The 24,360-nt window shown below is 45.1% G+C and overlaps 1 protein-coding gene across 2 annotated transcripts in view; it reads left to right on the top strand.

Moving 5' to 3' along the window:
* The window catches only part of PLA2G12B (phospholipase A2 group XIIB), a 39,258-nt gene that overhangs the window by 1,764 nt on the left and 13,134 nt on the right, over positions 1-24,360 (top strand). The window contains exon 2 of one of the 2 annotated variants that reach the window (XM_029609174.1): positions 23,906-23,982. In XM_029609174.1, coding sequence (XP_029465034.1) covers positions 23,906-23,982 — 77 coding nt within the window. Of the gene's footprint in view, positions 1-23,905; positions 23,995-24,360 lie in introns of both variants that reach the window. The other variant, XM_029609171.1, reaches the window with a different exon arrangement.

Here is a 24,360-nt window from a genome sequence, read left to right as displayed (position 1 = left end):
ATTTCTGTATCTTTCTGCCACATTTTCATGGTCTCTGAGTGCATCTCTTGGGCCTTGATGATCCTGTTGCATACTACTGACACTTCAGTTAGCAATGCTGTTCTTGTATTTTTCTCCTTTATTACATTGTCTGGTTTTCTAACTTCTTAAATGTCTTTTATTATAGGAGGGGTGTGGTGGTGTGCAGTATCAAGCTCTAAAAATCTCTTCCTTTTCATTTATTTCTCAGGCTTGGTATAATAGATTTAGATATAGATATATAGATATACTATGCCATACATTTTCCAAGAAACATAAAAGCAGGGGACAACAAACTAGTCTAATTATTAATAAAGTTGAACCCTATTCAAATCAATCACACAATGTCTTTATTCACTTGTTTTATTTTACATAATTAGCTGTATAAACAATTTGTTAAAAAAAATACTCATACTGAAAATTTAAATATACAGAAAAGAGTCCATTTCTTCTATCAAAATCCTTCAAAAGATCTGCCTATTACAAAAGTTCATGGACAAAATACAGACCCTTATGTCCTTACTGAATTTGTGAAGTCCATTGAATATATGAGCCCAAATTTAAAAAAAAATTCCAAGGGAATACACAGTCCACTGTAAAACAAAGACAGAACCATCATGGACCCAACAAGGTCCTTGTTTCATCGACATGAGGCTTCTTCAGAGGCTGTTTAAGATGATCCTTTTAGCATATTTCATTGCAAGTTTGGCTTCCCTACCTGTGTTATTCACAGGCCTGGTGCCACTGGGTGTGCAAACTGTGCAATTGCACAGATGGCACACCCGATGGGGCAGCTTCGGGAACAGGGAGAAGCCCATGTTGCCACCGGTGGACTCGATCCCTCCAGCAGCAGAAGTGGAGGCCCATGGTGACAGCCGGTGGGATCGGGTCCATCGGCGGCAGAAGAAGCTGGAGGCCACACAGAAGCGGAAGTTTCTGAGAGGTATAGAATGGGTAAATGTGAATCGGTTATTTACTCTTTCGGATAATAGAAGGACTAGGGGGCACTCCATGAAGTTGCAAGTAGCACATTTAAAACTAATCGGAGAAAGTTCTTTTTCACTCAATGCACAATTAAACTCTGGAATTTGTTGCCAGGGGATGTGGTTAGTGCAGTTAGTGTAGCTGGGTTTAAAAAAGGATTGGATAAGTTCTTGGACTAAGTTGACTTAGAAAAGAGCCACTGCTATTGCTAGCATCAGTAACATGGAATAGACTTAGTTTTTGGGTACTTGCCAGGTTCTTATGGCCTGAATTGGCCACTGTTGGAAACAGGATGCTGGGCTTGATGGACCCTTGGTCTGACCCAGTATGGCATGTTCTTGGTCCATCCAGCAACTCCTCCTCATGTGCTGGCACCCCGGTTTTCAACACTCACGGTGCTAGCACTTCCTATGTTCTCATCTCGCAATGCATGAGGTGAGAATACAGGAAGTGCTAGCACTGCGAGTGTTGAATTACGTTGAGGTCAGCATATGAAGAGCTGCAGAACGGCTGCTCTCCACAAAGCAGGTACAGGCTCGCAGCAGCAGAGGAGGAATGACCCATGGACCCTGGCTGCCTGGTCTGCATGTGTGTGTGAGTGAATGGGAGCCTGCCTGGGCTGGATTGGGTGTATGAATGAGAGCCTTCCTGGTCTGCATGTGTGTGTGAGTGAATGGAAGCCTGCCTGTGATACTATTGGGTATATGAATGGGAGCCTGCCTGGGTTGCATATATGCGTGTGTGTGAATGGGAGGCTGCCTGGGATGTGTGGGTTGGGTGTGTTGGTGTTGTGCTTAGTGCAAGGGTACACTTTTTTACTTGACCATATGTATCAAATTGCCTGGCTATGACTCTGCCCTATAGATTTAAATGGAGAGTTTCTAACATAAAAAAGAGATAATGTTGTACTATTTTTATCTTAATTTCAATTTTTTTTTTCAATAGTTGCTTGCTCCCTTTTGCACATTGAGCCCATGACCAGGTTCACATGCCCTATAACCATACCAGGGACATTTTCTTCACCTGGATATTCTGCACCATTGCTACCACCATCATTAACCCTCGTGCTGAGGCTAAGTGCAGGCAGCTTTTTGTCCTGGGTGACATGCAGCCATTATCATTTTGGCATCTTTTCATACTTCAGTAGTAACAGTCAACCTTCAGAGATTTATCCTAGATGTTATACAAAGAGGTCACTGTGTGAAAGTTAATCCGCAGGACTTTACAAGGGACATTCAATTATTCTCTCTCCCCGCTTCAGATCCACCTGTGTATGTGCCAAAATCCCTTCCCATTAGCCTTCCACTGGTAACTGGTATTATTAGATGACTTTCCTGCCCTTTTTTTAAATCACTTGGGATAATTTCCAAATGGACTGTGTAGCTGCAAAGTAGGTGGTTGCTTTTAGCATATATACTTTTCTGCTAGTTTGCAAGGAAAAACAAACCATCCAGCTATTTTCTTTTTGAAAATTAGTGTAAAGTACACTTATTAACAGCATGCACATACTTTGCCTTCGTTCTGTGGTGCAGGCACCTGAGGATGGTAAAATAGCCTGTGGGCTTTGGTAAATGTTGTGTTTTTCCTTCTCAATCTCAACAAGCCACTGGAAATGCCACCGTGCAGGGCAGCTAAAACTATTTACATCGTGGGAGGCAAACTGAATCTATTTTAATGCAGCTTGGTTGCTTTTGAAACTTGTCCTCCCTGTGTATAACAAAGAAAATCCCTCTTAGATATTAAGGTGGGCTCATGCTAAGGAACTGGGGTGTGCCTCTTTGCTAAGTGTGCCAGAGTCATGGAAGAAAGAGAGAGCTTGCAGGCTGTTATTGGCAGCATTCCTTCAAGTACATTTCAAAACATGAACTTAAAAAAAAGGGGGCAACAAAAGCTAGTGGCACAATGCCAAGCATGACCTAAAGTTTTCTCTCTTTGCTCCTTTTGGTTGAGGATAGAGAAGCAGAACTGAGTCAACATGACTGCCAAGCTTTCGGATCTCCTGAATCTGCTGCGTGTTTGCATTGTGCAGAGAAAAGCAAGGAGGAGCTTCCCATGGAATGGGAACGGATTGGGCTGTACCTCATGGATGCACTGGAGGAGGAAAGGGCAGTTGGTAAAACTGAAGGATAGTAATAGTTCTTATGCAGGTGCCATGGCAAGCTGCCCGGTATAGAACCATTTCCATCATAATATTCATGGGACAGCAAAAGCTAGACCTCCACTATTCATATTGGGGTAGATTTTAAAAGCCCGGCACGCAAAGCCCCAGGACGCGCATAAGTCCCGGGGCTTTGCTTGGGAGGCATGCCGGTGGGGTGTCGGGGGTGGCGCAGCGTTCGGGGTCATGGGCGTGACGACAGTCCATGGGCGGGGCCGGAGGCATGATGGCGGTCTGGGGGCGGGGCCGACTGCTCCAGCACAGCGGCCTGTGCCGGGGCAGGGAGCCGGCGACGCACGTAACTCAATGAAAAAAGGTAGGGGAGGGGGATTTAGTTAGGGCTGGGGGGTGGGTTAGATAGGGGAAGGGAGGGAAAGGTGGGGGGGGGGGACAAAAAAAATTCCCCTCCGAGGCCGCTCCGATTTCAGAGCGGCCTCAGAGGGAACGGAGGCAGGTTGCGCGGCTTGGTGCGCACAGGCTGACGATTTTGCGCAGCCTTGCGCGCACCGACCCAAGATTTTAAAAGATACGCGCGGCTACGTGCGTATCTTTTAAAATCCGGCATACTATTGTTCGTGCGTGCGTACTTTTTTAAAATCGGCCCCATTATGTACTTAACAAAATCAGAAAAAGGTTATAGAAAAATACTCTAAATATTAAAAATATAGTACTATATACAACTAGTTAACAGGCATATAGATGAACCAAAATGACACTGCAATTTATTTTTAGTTCAAACGCTTTTTATTGAGTATGAAAAAGATAAGTATCAACAATGGTGGCACAAGTACAATACAAAAAGTTGAACAAACAACCACAGGCAGATTAAACCTGTTGCGATCCCGGACCGTACCCCGGGATCCCCACTTACCACGCGGCCTGCCCCAGCCGCAGGACCTCCCCTCCAGCCATCCAGGCCCGAGACGTGGCCTACCGTGGCGTTCTCCCTGCGAGGGGGACGCCGCCGACTATCTGCTGCTGGCCCCACCCCTAGGTGCGCGCGCAGGGGCTCTAGATTTAAAGGGGCCAGCTCGGGAAAACTGAAGACAGCCTCCTGATGATGTCAGACGCTGCCGGGTTATTTAAACCCGGCAGTCACAGCTAACCCTCACCTTGCAATGAGGTTCACTCTTCGAAGTAGCTAGTTGTGCTTCCTGCTTTCCAGTCCTTGCTTGTTCCTGATATCTGATTCCTGGCTCCTGACCTTGCTTCGTTCTTCGACTCCGGCTTCAGCTTCCATCCCTGGTTTTGGCCTTCGACATCTGACTTCTGGCTCCCGATCTTGGCTTGTTCTGGACTTCGGCTTCATCTCTCTCCACTGCCACAGGTACTTCTTCACCCACCCGGAGGTTTCTCCTAAGCCCCAGCAGCTCGGATCCTCACGGGCTCCTCCCGGGGGGACCACGGGCTTCCAAGGGTGAAGTCTCTCCTGACCTCCTGGGCGCCATCTCATCGTCAGAATCCTCAGCAGGCTGCTCTTCTGATCCTTGGTCGCGTAGGATCCACCTAAGACCAAGAGGCCCGGGTCCCTACGGGCTCCTCCTGGGGGGACCTCTGGCTTCCAGTGGTGAAGCCCTCTTCAAAGTCTCTCCTCAGTGCCGCCTCCCAGCTGCGATGCCCACTGTGGAGTTCCACAGCACTACACCTGCTGTCTCAGCCGGCCCAAGGGTCCACGATCCTAACAAAACCAACAAAGTGTCGATTATAGCACTCATTTTTCATCCCAATCACAATAACCTCCCCCACCCACCTATCCCCCCCCCCCCCCCCTTTTTGATACTCCAATCCACCATGGCCTGCTGGTCCAAATGAAAATCTGATCTGGTTGGACGGCGAATAATGCAGTAACCTCATCTCGCAAAGTCATTAATTGTTCAGTATCAATCTCCTGGGTCTGTGCGGTAATGCTAGAATATAAGGTTCCCATGTTTGCAAAAACCTCTGATGCTGCTGGCAGGAAAATTTAGCCATCTTCTTGTCCATCTGAAGCATTCCATGAAGGTAATTCTGCCACATCCAATAAGCAGGAGGGTCAGATGTCCTTCACTGGAGAAGTATAACCTTTTTTCCCCACGCACAGAGCCTTCCGTAACAGCGCCCTATGCCCCTTACCTCGTACTAATAAAGCCGGAATCAGCCCAAACAACACCAGCTGTGGGGCAGGTTTCAGAGAAACATCCAATATATGGGATAAATATTGAAAAATATGTTCCCAATAATTCTTAACCAAAGGACATCCCCAGAACATGTGCAGTAAGGTACCAACCTCCTTCCCACATTTCCCATAGCAATCTGATGCCGATATTTTATAATGAGCCCCTATCTTAGGAGGGACGTAAGCACGCCACAGAAATTTTAATTGTAATTCTCTAAAATACACATTAGTGGATATCCCTGAGATGGTGCGGAAGCTCATTTTAATTTGTTCTGAGGTTACCAGATTCTCTGCCTCTGTGTTCCATCGTGTCGCTAGTAAGGAAAATGCACCCTCTTTGCCTCAGCTAGTTAATTTTTTATAGTAGTGGACCAAGGAAGGACTCTGCTCCTTCTCTAAAACAAAAAATTCTTCCAAAGTCAAGAAATTGTAAGGATGCTTAGACGGAGCTGGTAGCGAGGCTATGTTATGTTGCAGACTTGAAAATATGTGTGTCCTCGGTAAATTATATTGGGCAGACAAGGAGTGAAATGGTAACAAATAGCCCTCGCCATCTAATACATGGCCTAGGTATATTATGCCCTTAGAGGTCCAAGCGTGGAACCCAGCAATGTGGAGCCCGGGAGAAAATCCAAGTTACCCCTAGTGGAAAGAAAATAAGCACATTGACCGGGTATGGAAAGCAATTTTGTGGCAAGCTTCCAGGCCCTCCAAATTGGAAACAGGAAAGAATTTAAGAGAGGGGACAGTGACAATTTTGGTCCCTCTGCCCGTAATGCAAACCGTGGTTCCAGCTTCCCCATTATTGTTTGTTCGGCCTGAATGTTGACACAAGATGATTGTCCCAATAGCCAATCACGAACGATTTGTAGATTACCGGCCAGGTTGTATAATTTCAGATCTGGCACATTTAACCCACCCTAGCCCTATCTTGCATGGAGATGGCGGAGCGGGATTCGTGACTTCTTGCCTCGCCAGAGAAAGGTCCGCAGCGCCCCTTCCAGGCGCCCCAGATCTCTATGTCTGACCACTAAGAGCAAATTTTGAAATAAGTTCAACCATTTAGGAAGGAGGATCATCTTGTATAAATTTACCCTACCCATCAACGACAAAGGGAGGTACCTCCTTGTCTCTAGGCGAGTCACCGAGGTATTGAGGAGGGGAAGCACATTCACATCATAAAGCTTTTATTTAGAGACTTGTAATATTCTGCCTTTTACCAAAAATAGGCTCAAGGAGGGTTACAATAACTTTAAATAGATGAAATGCATTTTGCACAGGAAAAATGCAAGCAACACTAGAAGTTGAAACTGTCAAGGTGGTAGTCCGACATCTGTATCATCCCCAAGCACATAGCCTGCATCCGGGCTAGAACATGGAGAAGGCAGGCCAATGGTTATTCCCCTCCTTCCCCCCCCCCCCCCCAATTGAAAAATACACACAAACACCAAAGTGGGATACAAAATGGCCACAGTTTATTATGCATACCCAAATAACCCAACCCTATACCATAAGGCATCCTCCCCCCATCAACAAATGTCTTTCCATCAACCACTAGTACACAAACACGTCCCAGTAACACACCTCCCCCACCTTACCTCACGGCCACTGCCGTTACCAGTCCCCTTGCCATGTCCCAAAAAGGAAACTCTACAGCTTGCACAGCAATCCCCACTGTGCACGCTTGACACATGTAGCAGCTCCCCCTCCCCAGCTACACCTGCCCTGCCATGACCCCCACATGACAAAGTCCAAAAGTTAACAATGACCAAAGCTTAGGCTCTGGTTACCCCACCCTGCAACATAAACAATACAGCATCAAAACAATAAGTAACAAATTCAAAACCCCCTCAATTACATATCGATATCAAACAAGTAGGAAGGGTGGGAGAAAAACACCCCCTACTGTGCTGGCCATCGAGAGACCTCACGTGGAGCTCCCTCTATGATCCCAGATGAAGTAAAAAAGGCGCCAAGCACGCGCACACCCTCTACCTCCCCTTAACTCCCAGCAGCCCTTGCCCTGAAGCCGCCAATCCTGACTCTCTGCACTTTTCAAAAAAAATACCCACCCACCCCCCCCACACCACCCACCTCCCCTGACTCCCCGAAGAGAAACATAAAAATCTATCAGGGAATTACCACCCGCCACCAAGTTAATTGTGGAATGGTGGACCCTGTCCCCCGCCTTATATTAACATGAAGAAGGGAAAATGGTCATTCCCTTCCCCCCCCCCCCTTTCTTCCTTGAATACACTCAAACACCAAAGTGGAATACAAAACGGCCGCAGTTTATTATGCATACACACAAAGCCCAAGCCTAAACCATAATGCATCTGTCCCCATCAGCAAATGTTTTCCCGACAACCACTAGTACATCACTGCATCCCTATGACACTGTTGATGCATCTCCCCACCTTACCTCATGGCCACTGTCATTACCAATCCCTTGCCATGTCCCAACAAGGAAACCCTACAGCTCGCACAGCAACCCCCACTGTGAGAGTCTGACACGTGTTGCAGCCCCCACAGCTACACCTGCCCTGCCATGACCCCCACATGACAAAGTCCAAAGGTTAACAATGGCCAAACATTAGGCTCGGGTTACCCACCACAACAAGGCCCATGCCTGTGGATCTTGTTCTCCCACTGCGGCCACTGTCTAAACGAGAAACCTCTTCAAAGCCTCCTGGATAAAGTTGTTAAAAAGATCAATCCCAATATCCGATAAATGCACACCATCTGACCGATACAGGCCAGAACAACTATCCCCACCCACTCATGTTTAATCCTAAACCCTCCTTGCTCCTCCCCCCAACCTGACGATTGACCTCTTTAATACCCCTCTTCCAAAGAGGCTGCTCCTTCAACTTAAAATGCGTAAGTATGTCTGACCACCAAAATTGAATAGTTAGCATAATATTCATAACAACACTCAAATCCTTCCTAGCAGCAACCACAAATTCCCTACATGTCCATACCCCCAAATAATTTCCCCAAAATGCAAAAGCAAACTTCCGGTGCCCGATATATCTTCAACAGTCTCTGCAGCATTGGCACCATCCGATCCCAATGCCTTCCACACTCCCCAGACCAACGCACGAGCTTTTGTGAAGCTGCTAGTCCCAGATCTGCTCCGTACAGGCGCTGCATAGCCCTGCAATATGGCCAATGAACAAATGAGTGGCCCACTCCCCAGGCACACCCATAATCGGTTCCACCCTCCCACAGTTCTGTGTGTGTGTTTGTGTATATATCAGAGCTTGTGTTAATGTGTATGTGTCTATATGAGATCTTTGTGTGTGTGTATTGTGTCTGTGGAAAGCTTGAATGTTTGTGTCACAGCCTGTGTTCATGTGTGTGTGACTGTGTGAGAATCTGTGTGTGTGTGTGTGACTGTGTGTGCACCTGTGAGAACCTCTGTATCACATATATATTCTCACAGGCATGCTCACACACACATAATGTGTCTGTGAGAGAGAGAGAGCAAGTGTGTGTGAGAGCATAGGCATGTATATAAAAGATGGAATGTGTGAGAGAGTGAATGTGTCCCATGTATGTGTGTGTGAAGATAAAGTTGGTGTGGCCCTAACTCCCCAATCTCTAGTGCTCCTCTACAGTCCTCCACTCTATCAGCTGAGCTATCTCAAGGTGATTGGAAATCAAAAGATCCCAGGTATGGAGAGCAGAAAATTGTTTTATCCTTATTAGTTTTAACTATTGGGTGTAATTTAATGTTTCTGCTGTTTTGGGGAAATATTAAAACATTTTTATTATTGGATTTTTTTTATTCATCAGATGTTTTGAAATATTTTATTGGTGTTTGGGAAATTTTGGATATTCTATTTGTTAATTGTTTGAAATATTTATTCATTTTATGACTATGATTTTACTATTATGATTTTTTTAAATTTCTTGATTTTATTTTTTAATGTTTTATGAAGAATGGCAATGTTTCTGCTTTTCCATTGTTGCTCTGCTTATAGAGACTGGCTTGTTGTGGATTCCAGTTTAGTTCTTCTCAGCATATTTCTATTTATACTTTCTGATCTCTTTATTCTGTATTTGGTGAGGTATTCTGCTACCATATAATTTATCTGTAGTGATCTATAGCAGTCTGATTTTTGTTCTGTTTTCCTAATAGGAAGTACATTGGTGTTCTAGGGCCTGGTGTAATATGTGCAGTGATACCTTTTCATAGATAAGATTGTTATTGTTTGAGTGCTGGCAGTTAAGGTTGTTTTGGTATGGAAGGTTTACTATATTGTAATGGTAATTCCATTTATTCATGCATTGCTTTCTGGGGACCGAGCCCATACCCAGGATACATTACAAAAAATGCAATTCTATAGCAGTTCCAAGTATCTTTTTTACAGTATTTTCCAGTTGGCACCACAGCAGTGCATGTAAATATAATATGTATGTTGTAAGAGATATTTTGCCTTAGAAGACTGTACTTTTGAATGCTCTTTTTTTCATGTAAAATCTGTTATAAAAATTGTATGTGTGCGTCTGTAGAGGATATGTGTGTGTGTGTGTGTGTGTGTGTGTGCACGCATGCAAGGCTGTAAGGTTTGCTTAAGGTACCTAATACCCTTCCCTTGACCATGGGTTCTGTTTGGGGGGGGTGTCGGTTTTTAAAAATATAGATTCTGCCCTAGCAGATTTGAAGACCATTATTCTAAATTTAAATGCAACTATTATAGGTACGCAAAATCAGATCTCAAAAATTGAACCATCAGTTGTAAATCATGAAGAGAAATTGAGTAAATTAGAGAATAGGTGTATTCAAGTTGAAAAAATTCAGACAGGCCTAATCCAAGGTGAGATGTTAAATAACAGAAAATTAGAAATGATTGAAAATCAAATAAGATATAATAATATAAGACTATTAAACTTCCCAAATGTAAAATTAATATCTCCCTTTGAACAGTTTAAGAACTTTATGAAAGAAAATTTGAAATTGACAGAAGGAGAGATACCAAAGCTTGAGAAAATATATTTTATAGCAATGGGGAGAAAAAGAAATGAGAATAGTTCACAGAAAATACAACAGATATCATCAAGTAATTTAACAACTTTCCTGGAACAGTCTATGACTGAACAAGTTGAATTTAGAAGCACCTTGTGTGTCAAATTTCTGAAGTCTACAGACAGAGATAAGATATTTAAGTTGTGTTTAAAAAATAGAGAAATGTTATTTCTTGGTCAAAAAATCTGGACCTTCCCTGACATTACTAGGACAACTCAAGTCCGTAGAAAAATTTTCCTACAAATGGTTCAGGAAGTGAAGGCAATAGGAGCCTTGTGTACTATATACTACCCATGTAAATGTGTGGTGAAATACCAGCAGGAAAGGTTTGTGTTCTTAGAACCAAGTGAGTTGAGAAGTTTTCTTGATGCAAGATTACCTGTCACTACATCCTAGTCTAAGGTATGTTAGTATAATGCACCTTTATTACTATTTAGATATTTCTGTGATATTGCTCAGAAATGTAATCAACCAGACTCTATTTTCTTTATAACAGGGTATTACCAAGTATATATTATATTGTTTCCTGGTATTGTAAACTCCTGTACCTTTGTTTAGACAAGTGGATATTGCTGTCAATATTGTTTGTAATGATTAATAAAGTATAAATAATAAAAAAATATATATATATAGATTGCTGGAGGGAGCTGGGCTTTTTTTGATGGGCACGGGATAGAGACTGAATGATGCGGGGGGGGGGGGGAAGCACAGTAATTGTTCGCACAGGGCAGTAAAAAAGCAAGCACCGGCCCTGCTTATACTTCACAAAACCAGGGTGGAGGGGCTCTATTAGGGTTTCTGGTATCTTCTAAAATTATTTTTGGGGAATTTGTGTCAAGCCAAGTGCCCCTTTAATGGTGTTTCTGTGCGAAGGGGGCTAGCCGCGTTCTTTTGTCTCGCGGACTTTATCCACGAGATTGACAAACAAGATGATACTGCTGTGATATTTTGTCGGTAAGGGGCAAAATATTACAGGATCACCCAATCCCACAATAAAAACAAATTGCGGCCTAGTGAATTTAGGCTTCTTCAGAAAAATGGGGGAAGAGGGAGAAAAGCAAAAGTTAAACGTAGTGGCATAGCCAGAACTAATTTTTTAGGTGGGCACAAGTTTAACATGGGTGGGCTGTAGGCAAGCAGGTTTGAGACCTACTAGTTGTATTCTTATTGATAAATAATGCCATATACTGCACCTTACATTGTCTTTCTAAATAGTTTGCAACAGCCATTATGCATCATGTGTGAAACTTTAAAACATTTTACCTCAATTATTTCAAGCACTTACCAGAATTAAAAATTCCTTATTAATCTGTATTAATTTATTTTATATTTATTGCAGTTTATAAATGCACAAGTATATCATGTAAAAAGCAAAGAAAAACACACAGATACAATCAATCATGTAATAAAACAAAAATCAATGTATTCTTTCATGAATCCTCTTTGCAGAAAGCCGGAAGTCATCATAACTACAATAAAATATTAATCATCAGAACAGGTGCAGAGCAGAGGTATGACAATTCACATTACAATCAATATGAAAAAAAAATATTCAAATTCTGGTGTCACCTCAACAAAAAATTATCCCTCCACTGCTATTTTGTGAAGTAACACAAACTCCTGCAAAGAAAGAGACATCTAGAACCTTGCCATACCATTCAGTTACAGAACTGACCGTCAGGACTCAAATAAAAGCAACCTTATGAAAAAGCAGCAATGCAAATACTACACCATGCCTAGAACATTAATAGATCACCTACTAGAGTAACAGAACAAGCTGGACTGCTACAGAGAAACTACACACTAGCAGAAATACTGTACTTCAGTCACACATACACAGGATAAATAGAGACCGACCCTTACCTAACATAGAAATGAGACTACAAATTAGAAACAGAAACACACAAACAAAACCAAAATAGAAAGCCTGAGAAACTAGACTCTGAATGGTGAAATACTGAAAGAGCAAAATACAAAAATATAAGAAATACACTTTCCCAAAGATGGCATATTCCAATTTTTTTGTCTGATCTTTGAATTTTTTTAATCAGTTGGTCACAGTTTTTTTCCCCCGTTTTTCCCTTGTCATTCACTTCCTAATTCCTTTTCAGTGTCTCTCTTCTCCTACTGTCGTCCTCCCTCACACACCCACATATACATACACATGCACTTTCTCTTACAGACTCCCTCACACTCACAAGCTCTCACTCTCATATGCTCTCCCCCACACACAAGCTCACATTCTACACACACACACACACGCTCTCACTCTCTCACCACCCCAGGCTCCATTCTTATGCACATATAGACGCACACCCAGGCTCCCATTCTCCCTCACACATACACATTCAAGCTCCCATTTTCACCCACACACACGCAAGGCCTTTTCATTAGGCACAGCCAAAGTCATACTTCCACCACCGTGGGGATGGGAAGGGATCCTGTGGCGGCCTTGCAGCTACGGCCCTCCTTTTTGCCCAGTTCACCACTGCGGGGATGGGATCTCGCGATGACCTTGCTTCTTCTGAGGGCTCCTGTTCGCCATTGCGAGGATGGGATCCTGTAACGGCATTGCTCCAACAGGTCTCTTCCAGTTGAATAGGCCTGAGCCCAAAGTGGGTGGGCCATGGCCCACCCGTGGCATAGCCAGGGGTTAAACAAGACCCAATTCCTCACTTCCCAAAAAACTCTCAAAAATAAAATTAAAACATAGCATTTGCTAAGTTGTACAGCAAATAGACCTAAACATAGCACAACAGTGAAACATCTTTGCTATTGCTCCTCTATTTTAAAAATATCTTCTGGGGGTGTTTAGGTCGGGGGAGTAATGCACTCATGCGTGCCTTAATTTTCAAATCTGTGTGTAGCCTTTCTCCCCTGTTTCTCTGCCCACAGAAAAAGGAGGTGCTAAGGATGCTAGAACTTCTCTGCCCTGTGTACCCACCTAAGTGAATTTTCACAGGGAAAAAAACTCTGCTGTGAAAAATTGCCTTAGCTTAGGGCGAACTATTGAAAATCTCCTCCGGGGAGGATAACTTTCAAAGCGATTTATGCAGGTGATATGTATTTTATCCAGGCAAATGGGCAGTCTGAACATTGCTATCTCTCTCGCCTTGACTAAAAGTTGGTGCTGTGTTCAATACTGCACCTACGTTTAGCTGCACTGAGAGGGAGCATTCCTGGGGTGGGGAGGAGGGAAAGGATGCATGCAGATGACATTATCAGACCTTTGCAGGGGCTTTTCTACTTGCAGGAAAAAGCCACTGCAAGTGACCATATGCTCTTCATGCCTGCGGCAAGATTTGAAGTGAAAGCACGCTCCTACTTCAACTGCGAAAATTGGGGTCACAACCTGCGGGTAAAATGTCTGTCTGGTCTTTGTCCCCAGATGGACAGTTTTGATGTTTAAAATTCACACAGTCCATTTTTTGGGAATTCAAAAACATGGTCGGTTTGTCTCTTTCTCAATCTCACTGCAGCGTAGATGTTCAGTAAGCTGCTCAGTGGCAACGTATCCAGCTCAGGACGCCTGTGTCTGCAAGCAGGAGCAGCAGGCATAACCAAACTTAGGCCTAGATTTATCATTTTGGTATAATTTTTGTGAAAATAGCATCCGCGATAAAAAAAAAAAAAAAAAAAAAAAGGTTGTGGTTAGGGGGAGAGAGAGAGAGACTCTTTTTATAAGGCTCTCATATAAGTGAACTAAATATACCACTGTAAGAGGGGCAACTAGTAAGTCAGGATGAGGTTTGGGGGGGCAATTTTACATGCACAGTCAGAAATATGAACAGCACAGTTACCATCAGTAAAGATTTGGAGATTTGGAGCGATGAAAGGTATAAAAAGATGAGATTTGTGCAATATACTCTCGACCTAGCTACTCTCTACATAGCTATCAAGCTAAGTTGAGAGTACAATGTACAAATCTCATCTTTTTTATACCTTTCATCACTCCAAATCTCATAAAATCTTTACTGATGGTAACTGTGCTGTTTGTACCTCCTGACTGTGCATGTCAAACTGTCCCCCAAAACCTAGCACACCACCAAAACCTCACCCTAAGTTCAGAATAAAAAGTTGACTAATATGTGTGCCTCCCCAGAGGCTCTTTCTCTCCCTCCCTCTCCCTGCCCGCATGTAACGTTTAAGTACCTCTCATTTTCATTTACTCTGCCCAAACTCCTCCCGAACTCCCTCTTGGTTAAATTTTTCAAGTTTGTGTACGCATCTCACGATACGTTATTTATCGCATGCGTTCTGGCGTTATCGCGGGCATTGGGGCCTTAACACCCGCTATAAGGGCCCTAAACCAATTTGAAAAATGCCCCCCTTAGCCAGCTAACCCTGAAAATTCATCGTAGCTGACTGCTCCTCCTCCACTCCATTCATACTTCCAGGAACTCCTACGTTACAAGTGGCTGTGAAGAGCAGCCTGTACTGAGCCATCCTCCGGGAGCTTAATTTTCAAAATGCTGGCTCCGGCTGCCTGGCTCCATCGTTGGGCGGTCACAGTACATCTCCTTAAAACTCTACCCAGTATTCACGGCTTTCCCTTTAGTATCAGCTCCTTAGACTCCCAAAACCCTTTTCCTGCTTCTCCTTTCCTTCACTTTTATGTCTTTCTCCCTTTTCCTCCCTCTTTCCCAGAGCCAGATGTGAAAGACATAATGAGAGGAGAAACTGTCCATGCTGGCTCCGGGATGAGGATCACCCGTTAAGCAAGAGATTGTGTATAATGGGTTCCTGATGAGAACCAGAAGTCAAGGGCCACTAACCGGTCGGGTTTGCAGGATATTCATGCAGATCTATCTCATGCATATTCATTAGGGATATTCTGAAAGCCTGACTCTGATTTTCAAGGTCCGATGAGAGCTGGATGCGTAGGAGTAAGGAGACCAGGCTGTGGTTAATGGAACCCTGATGGGAAGCAGATAGTAAGGAGGAAGGCTCACTTGATGGCTCCCTGATGAAAGCCAGATAGGAAGCAGTAATTGCTGAGAAAGATGAAAACAAAAAACCCAGCTAATTTAATCATCAGTCTCTTCTCTTCCCTGGACTTGTGATTTCATTCTAGGCGACAGCAGCGTCTCATGTGGCACCGTAACAAAGTCCAAGAACATGACAGCCACATCATCCTGTAATCGCACCGCCTCCCCTCCACCCACAGGATTTGCTCACCTGTCTGAGAGCAGGATCAGCAGTCTGACAAGAGATTGTGGTGGCATTGCCCTCTGACCTGAGATGTGTCCTCAGCCTTATCTCTCCCCGGGGGACTGCCCTCTCCCAGGAGTCATAGCCCTGAGCCGACCAAGCCACGCTCTCTTCAGAAACGGGCATTACGTGTGCCCTTTAACATGTTCCAGGGCTTGCGCTGTCAGCTAGGAGTCGCCCCAGATTTAATATGCTGCTTCCCCTACCCATGTTGCCACAGTCCTCTTTACAAAAGTCACTAGCTCCAGTTCATTTTTATTTCATTCCCTTCAACAAGACCTCATTCCTCACTCCTTTCTATCTGGCTGTCATGAGGAAATCCTTACAGATGGCTTCTCGTATTTTTCTTGTTTACTTCCCCATCCGATCCAGCCCATATATCAACCAAATGCAGCAGTCCCCCCCATGACCAAGAGAGAATGGAGAGGATGATGCAGTGTCCTGTGTGCTCTCTGTCTTGCTGCTTGGTGGCTGAGCACTAGCTTTTGCTGTAAGAGCAGGCCCTGGCTCAGAGGGCTACTTGGTGCGTCTGTGTCCTCTCTCGCCGTGTTGAAATCCCATCTAAAGACCCAACTTTTTTGAAGCTGCTTTTAAATCTTAGGCCTGATTGTCTGCTTTTGGCCTCATTAACTAACTTTCTTTTCTTTCTTTCCTTCTTTTAACCAATGTCTTGCTTTATGTCTGTTGCCTTGTATGCTTGTCTTATTAGATTGTAAGCCCTGGTGATTAGAGATTGTCTTTTTTGCATGTTTGTATAGTGCTGCGTATGTCTTGTAGCGCTATAAAATGTTTAGTAGTAGAGGTAGTACCTCGGCAGCAGTTCTCAAGTCCGTGTATACTATTTTCTATAAGGGATCCACCAATAACAGGCTTTAGCATCTAGTGCCCAAGGATTTGAAGCACAGTCTTTGCCGACGCTGCTCCAGGTCCAATGGAAAGTTGATTTGTATAATGTAAAGTCCGATTTATGAACTGGCCCTGACTGTACAGAAGCCACTGCACCCTTCTGATGTGGTAAATTTCACATCCATCACTGCTGTTGGGGGTTTTTTTTTTGTTAGCAGGGGAAGGGAGAAGGGTGCAAGGCTAGAGACAGGGAGGGGAAAGGAGGAGAGAGGCACAGGGTAGAGAAAAGAAGGGGGAGGAAGAGAGAAGGGACAGAGAGGCACAGAGAGGAAGGGAAGATGGCGCACAGCAGCCAGGAGAAATTAGTGATTGACCTAGAAAGGGACAAGAGCAATGTAATATCAGCGACTGACCAGCAGTGCCGTGGTATCTATCACCTACCCTGAAAGGGACAGAAGCAAACCGATATCAGGGGCTGGTCCCCGAAGAGACACAGGAAAAGAGTGAGATCAATGCTGCTCACAGCCAAAGACAGCAGCAAAGTGACGTTCGTGACTGACTCATAGGCATCAGAATGGGGTAGGTAGGCTGCCTGAGCCGAGGCCCAACCAGCTTTTCCCACGGCAGCGGCGTATGTGCTAAGAAGTTAAGCGCTTCGCCTCTGGTGTCTGTCTCTGTGCGCAACTGCAGCGGGAGCACAAGTGAGGGGATAGCAGGTGCTGTACATGCACAGGGCTGCTGCCGCCGCCTCCTCCCTGCAGCACCGGCCAGAGGAGAGAGCCGGGGGTTCTGCCGTCTCCCACTGCTATCGTGTCTGCCATTAGGGCCGGAGAGCCATCACCACCTGCTTCCCCCCCCAAACCCGCTTCTTGCCCTCTTTGCCTCTACCTTTCTGGAGACGATGAGAGATCTCTGCCGCTGCACTGCGGAAGATAAGGAGGAGGCGGGGCATAGACTGGGCTGGGAACCGGGGGGAGGGAAACGTGAATGGTGGTGGGGAGAGAGGGGTGAAGAGGACAGAGGGAGTCAAGGAGCTGATAGGGAGGAGAAGGGATGAAGGAGCTGCTGAATGAGAAGGGGGATCAAGGGCCACTGAAGCAGGGAGGGGTGAGAGGAGAGAGAGGGGGCTTAGGGAGGGGGGGGAGGCTAAACAGATTACAGCTCTTTAGCTTGGAAAAGAGACAACTTTTAGGCAGCACTGAGGAGGACTAGGGGACACTCCATGGAACTAGGTATTCATAGGCGCACCATCAAGCTATGGAATCTGTTGCCAGAGGATGTGGTCAAGACAACTAACATAGTAGAAAAGGAAAAGTCTATAAACAGTTATTAACCAGAAAGACTTGTTCTTATGGGAAAGCCAGCGCTTATCTCTGGGAGTGAGATAGAAGAAATAGAACAACTAATGGTGATCTTCTGGGTACTCGTCACCCACACTGGCCACCATCACAGACAGGATGCCGGGCTTGATGGACCTTGGTCTGACCCAGCATGGCACTTCTTATGGACATGGCAGTGCTATCTGATAATGTGCCAGTCGGGTTCCCAACCTCCACCAGCCGGAAGAGGACTGGCGCGCTGGCAGGCTCCCCATCTTGTCAGCAGAAGAATAACTGCCCTCGGTGTGAGGAAAAAGAGCGGGGGAAGGGGGCTGCGTGAGCGAGAAGAGGAAAGTGTGGACAGAAGAAAGAAACACAGGGGTAGATTTTAAAAGGGTTACGTGCATAAGTTATGCGCGTAACCCTTTCAAAACCCCTCTGCGCGCGCTGCTGAGCCTATTTTGCATAGGCTCAGCGGCGCGCGCAAGCCCCGGGACGCACGTAAGTCCCGGGGCTTTGCTAGGGGGGGCGTGTCGGGGGCAGCGCGATGTTCGGGGCATTCCGGGGGCATTTCAGGGGCGTGGCCGAGGCCTCCGAAATCACTCCCGGGCCGGGGAATCGCGCAGCAGTGGCCGATCAGCGTGCGCAAGTTACGCCTGCCTGGAGCAGGCGTAACTTTCACGATAAAGGTAGGGGGGATGTAGATAGGGCTGGGGGGGTGGGTTAGGTAGGGGAAGGGAGGGGAAGGTGGGGGGAGGCCGAAGGAAAGTTCCCTCCGAGGCCGCTCCGAGGGAACGGGCCTCGGAGGGAACGGGCAGCACGCAGGGCTCGTCGCGCGCAAGGTGAACAAATCTGCACCCCCTTTCGCGCGCCGACCCCGGATTTTAAAAGATACACGCCGCTACGCGCGTATCTATTGAAATCCAGCGTATTTTTGTTTGTGCCTGGTGCGCGAACAAAAGTACGCGCTCGCACTTTTTTTTTAAATGTATCCCTCAGTGTTTTGCTTGCTGCTGTGGGGCATTTCCCCTGTCTCCTGTAGAACAGTGAGAGAAAATGGAGCAGGGCCGGCTGCTGCAGGAAGGCTGCCTCAAGGAAGGGGCAGAACGAGTTGTGCCACTGCCATGGCTGTTCAGCAGTAGCAACAGATGAAGGAGACTCCAGGTACTGCTGCTGCTGCTCGGAGAAGCCTCAGAGAGACACCAAGATGTGGCCAGGAGCTCTGGGAAGCTGCCACCACCAGAATGGAGCAGGAGACCATAAGATTTGCATTACTGGGTCAGACCAAAGGTCCATCAACCCCAACATCATGTTTCAAATGGTGGCCAATCCAGATAAGTACCTGGCAGGATCCCAAAAGGTAAATAGATTCCATGCTGCTTATCCCAGGGATAAGCACTGGTATTACCCCAAGTCCAGCTTATTAATGGTTTATGGACTTTTCCTTTAGAACTTGCCCAAACCTTTTTTTAGATCCAGTTACACCAACCATTTTCACCACATCCTCTACCAATGAATTCCAGAGCTTAATTATGCACTGAATGAAAAAATATTTTCTTCTATTTGTTTTAAATGTACCACTTAGTAACTTCATTTCATGTCCCCTAGTCTTTGTACTTTTTGAAAGAACAAACAACTAGTTTGTGTTTACCCAGTCCATTCCACTCATTATTTTATAGACCTCTATCATATCTCCCCTCAGCCATCTCTTATCCAAACTGAAAAGCCCTAACTTCTTTAGCCTTTCCTCATAGGGGAACTGATACATACTTTTTATCATTTTGGTCACCCTTCTCTGTACCTGTTCTAATTCTGCTATATCATTTTTGAGATGTGGTGACCAAATTGCACACAATTCTCAAGATGAGGTTGCACCATGGAGCAATACAAAGGCATTATGATATTCTCTATTTTGTTCTCCATTCCTTTCCTAATAATTTCCAGCATTCTCTTTGCTTTCTTGGCTGCCGACACACACTGAGCAGAGGATTTCATCCATGATGACGCCTAGATTCTTTTACTGAATGGCGTCTCCTAATGTGGAACTTTGCATCGTGTGGCTATAATTTGGGTCGCTCTTCCCTACGTGCATCACTTTGCACTTGTCCATATTAATCGTCAACTGCCATCTGTGTGCCTTGTCTCCCACTCTTTCAACATCTTCTTGCAATTTCTCCCAATCATTTTGTGATTTAACAACTTTGAATAATTTTGTGTCCTCTGCAGATTTGATCTCTTTCACTCATCAGAAACCATTGTAAGGATAGTAAATATTTGTTAGGAAAGAAAATAAGAGAAAAAGAAATGACCAGCATAGTTCTTGAAAGAAGTAGCTAAAAAAGCAAGGGCAAAACGATTAGCATTCAATAGGTACGAAGGTTCTGAGAAATAAGACAAGGACGAATAGAAAGACGAGGGAAGCAGGGAAAGCTTTTCAAGACAGCAAATGTATTATTAATATTTTGTCATGTAATATAGTACCTTAAATCAGAATGCTTTGGCGCAAATTATATACAGGTACAACGAGTCCCTGCCCCAGAAAGCTTACAATGTTAGCCAGGACCAGCGCAACCCACTGTGAAAACTGTTTCCCATTCCATTATTGGAACCACTATACCAGGGGTGGTCAATGCTGGTCCTTGAGCCACAAACATGCCTGGTTTTCAGGATATCAATAATGAGTATGCATGAGTGAGATTTGCAAGCATGCCTCCATTGTATGCAAATCTGTCTCATGCATATTCATTGTGGATATCCTGAAAACCTGACCTATTTGTGACTTTTGAGGACCAGTGTTGGCCACCTCCGCACTAGTCCAGCCTATAAGAGTAAAACAGAAAACTAAGGCAGTAAAGAAAAGTAACAAAACTATAAGTTAGTGAAAAGAGGAAGTGCAAGAGTGGAATTTTGACTAAGGCATGAAAATGAGGAACATCTGGAGAGTGACAAGGAATAAGCAGAAATACTGGACAAATATCTTTGTTTACCATATCGTGAAGATGATGAAGGACCACAGATAAATGTCAAGAGTACAAATGATAGAGAGGTAGAAGCACTTCATTTAGAGAAGAGAGTCTGTATGGAACTAGAAAACCTGAACATGGACAAGGCAGTAGAGGCCCAGATGGACTACATCAGATATGTTCTGGCATCTCCACTGGCAGGTCTCTTGAATCTTTGTTTTGTGATGAGTCTCTTGCCAACCAATCAGCTCTTGAACCAGTTGCCAAGTAATGTGACAACCACACTGCCAGGCAATGTCAGCCACATACACAATCTTTCAGACACAAACACCCACACACACTCTTTCAGACATCCACATTGAGTCTGAGAGAGGCTGTGAGTGGGTGTCTCTGCTACGAAGTCACACACCCACTCACATACACACTTGCTCTCAGTGTATGGGCGTGTCATGGAGAGAGAGAGTGTGTATGGGTGTCTTTCTGTGTCTGACAGGAGATGGCAGTTGGCTCACCCCATCCGTTTTTGTGATTGGAGCTTGCCTCCACTTCTCCGTGTTCCCATCGCCATTCCAGCGCATTCCCACTGAGTCTGCCGCTTTTATGGTTCCCCGGGCTCTGCAATGCCTGCCTACTCCAGGGGAAGGGCAGGGAGACCAGAGTATGTCTGTTCCTCCAGGGCTGGAGACTGGAAAGAGCCACAGGACCCAAAGCGGTACAGCTCCAGAATCCTGCTTTCTCACGTGGATCCAGTGCAGCCAGGGAGAGTGCAAGGGTGTTAGGCATCATAGTTAAACCTTACAGCCTTGCACCCTTGTGGAGGAGAAGTCCATTAACACCTATTAATCAAGCTGACTTAGGGAATGGCCTCTGCTATTACTGGCATCAGTAACATGGGATCTTCTTGGTGTTTGGGTACTTGCCAGGTTCATGTGGCCTGGCTTGGCCTCTGTTGGAAACAGGATGCTGGGCTTGATGGACCCTTGGTCTGACCCAACATGGCAATTTCTTATGTTCTTTCTTATGTTCTTAAAAAATCATGCATTTATAACTGTTTTTACATGGAAAAGGACATTTCAAAGTACAGTCTTATGAGGTAAAAGTCTCACTTACAAACATGTACATTATATTTACATGCACTGCTGTGGTGCCAACCAGAAAACCCTGCAAAATAAATATTAAAGAGACACTTGGATCTCATATTGCATTAAGCCTATTGTAACATGTTGGGTGTGGTATCGACCTTCAGAAAGCCTTGGGTAAACTGAATAACAATTAAAATATAGAAAAGCTCCAATACTAAAACAGCAATATCATCCAGCGTTCAAACAGTGACAAACCTACCTATGAAAAGGCAATGCTACAAATACTACACCAGGCTCTAAAACACCAATTTGGAAACCAGAACAAGTTAAGCTACTACAGGTCCCTATACAGAAACTACATGCCAGCAGAATACCTCACCTCTGTCACACATGCAGAACACAGATCTACCCTCACCAGATACAGAATAAAGAGACCATAAAGTATAAATAGAAATGTGCAGGAAAAAACTGAATTGGAAACTGCAACAAGCTAGATCCTGTATGCAGTACAATAATGGAAAAAGAGAAACATTACCATTCTTCATAAAATATCAAATAATGAAATCAGTAAAAGTAAATCCATACTAATAAAAAGAATACATATTTCAAAACAGCTGAACATCCAATATTTAAACTCATATAAAACTTTTAAAAAATTCCCCAAAAACCAATACAATATATTTAAATAGCAGACACATCAGATAATACCCAATAATTTAAACCAATAAGAATTTTAAAAATCCCCCGCTTTCTAAACTTTCCAGTCACCCTGAGATTGCTCTGGATTAGTGGGAGTGAGGGAACACACAAACTTTCTCTTCCCTCACACACACACTGACACCTACACACACACACACTCACACACTCACTCACACTCTCTCACACCCACTGACACACACACACACACTCACACTCCCTCACACCCACTGACACACACATACTCACACTCCCTCACACCCACTCACACACACACACACACACAATTTCTCACACTCTTTGACACATACACACACACACACACACACACACACACACACACACACATGCTCAGTCACACATCCCTGGCACACACACACATGCATACTCCCTCCCACACTCCCACTCTCTCTTTTCCCCTGCCACCCCCGAATATATTAAAAAAAAAAAATTACACTGGTGGGCAGGAGGGATCCAGGTGTGAGAAGGAGTAGGCAGAAAGGCCCGATGCAGTGGGGGTGGGGTTTTATTTTGCCCCGGCCTCAACATCAGGGGTTCTGTCTACAGAAATCAGTCAGGGGAAGTCAGCTGGCTGCGTAGCAAGGCAAAGAGAGCGACGGAGAGGTGTGAAGGAAGGGCCTTGGGAGCAATTCCCACTGCCGCGGTGGTCAAAGCAGGAGCAGGGAGCAATCCCACAGAGATCAGCAATGCCGTGGAAAAGGGAAAAAAAACCCAAAAAATACAGGCCAATCCACAGCCGAGGAGACATCAAATAAAAGAGAAGTCATGGAACCGCGGCTGCAGCCATGGTAAAGGAAAACCAAAATAAAAACAGAAATGACTGGATGTTCCCCCAGAATAGCTGCGGTGGCCGGGTGTTAATCGCAGTGGCTCCGTGGCATGGGGCAGCTGCGATCAACACCAGTGTCACGTGACAGCCCTGACCGGCCCACTGGGGAATGCCTAAAGCCCCGATAAGCCAATCCGCTCCTGGTGTCAGATCCATAAATAAGCCGAGAAGCCTCTGAGGTGGGTTATAAGATAACTGGGATAGAGCCTGTTTTTGTTTATAGACAACAGAGGGTAGTGGTAAATGGAATTCACTCTGGGAAAAGGGAATTTATCAGGGATCGATCCTGCTCAATCATTTTGAAATCGGTATGAGTACATTCCTATGCGGCTGCAGAAAAGCAGGTGCAAAATCTACAGGCACTTTCATATCTGCAATCCTCGCTGGCCTGCTTTTTCAAAGGAAAACCCTATTGGGAGTTCCCCTTCGAAAATGAGCTTGCAAGCCCACAGGCACAAAGTACCCGCAGACCTGCAGTCTCCCTGGCCATGTTCAGAATTTGCCCCTAAATGTTTGTTAGGAAAGTACTATACTAAATTCATACTCTCTCTTTTTGCTTATATTTCTCGTTTTGTTTTTTTTTCTTTCCAGGGAAGGCTCCTATGCCCCGACCTGACTACAAGCCTCCAGAACCCAATGGCTGCAGCTCCTACTTCCTTGGTCTGAAGGTACCAGAGAGTGTATGTACTGCTAACACCCATATACCAGCAGAGAACCTGCAAGATTAACCAATCAGAGCCTCATTGCCTGCAAATTTAGACTCCGTACATTCCAGCGACATCCATATGGCTAGCATAGCAACTATGAGATTAACCGAGCCGCGTGCATTTTTAAAGGGGCCCGGCCACGGCCCGGCCACGCGTGTAACTTTTGTTACGCACACAAGTGCCGAACCCAGAGAAAGGGGTGGGGAGGGGCAGGGCTGGGGGCAGCCATTTGCCACTGTGCCGGGGGAAGCGTGCTCCAATGGAGCAGTAAGCAATAAAGCAAAAATAAAAGAACGGTAGGCGAAAGGGTTTAGGGGGTGGGGAGGAGAGGGGGAAAAG

Source organism: Rhinatrema bivittatum, chromosome 7 (genome assembly GCF_901001135.1).
Source record: "Rhinatrema bivittatum chromosome 7, aRhiBiv1.1, whole genome shotgun sequence".
NCBI classification, from domain to species: Eukaryota; Metazoa; Chordata; class Amphibia; order Gymnophiona; family Rhinatrematidae; genus Rhinatrema; species Rhinatrema bivittatum.
This window is presented reverse-complemented; position numbering and strand designations above follow the sequence as displayed.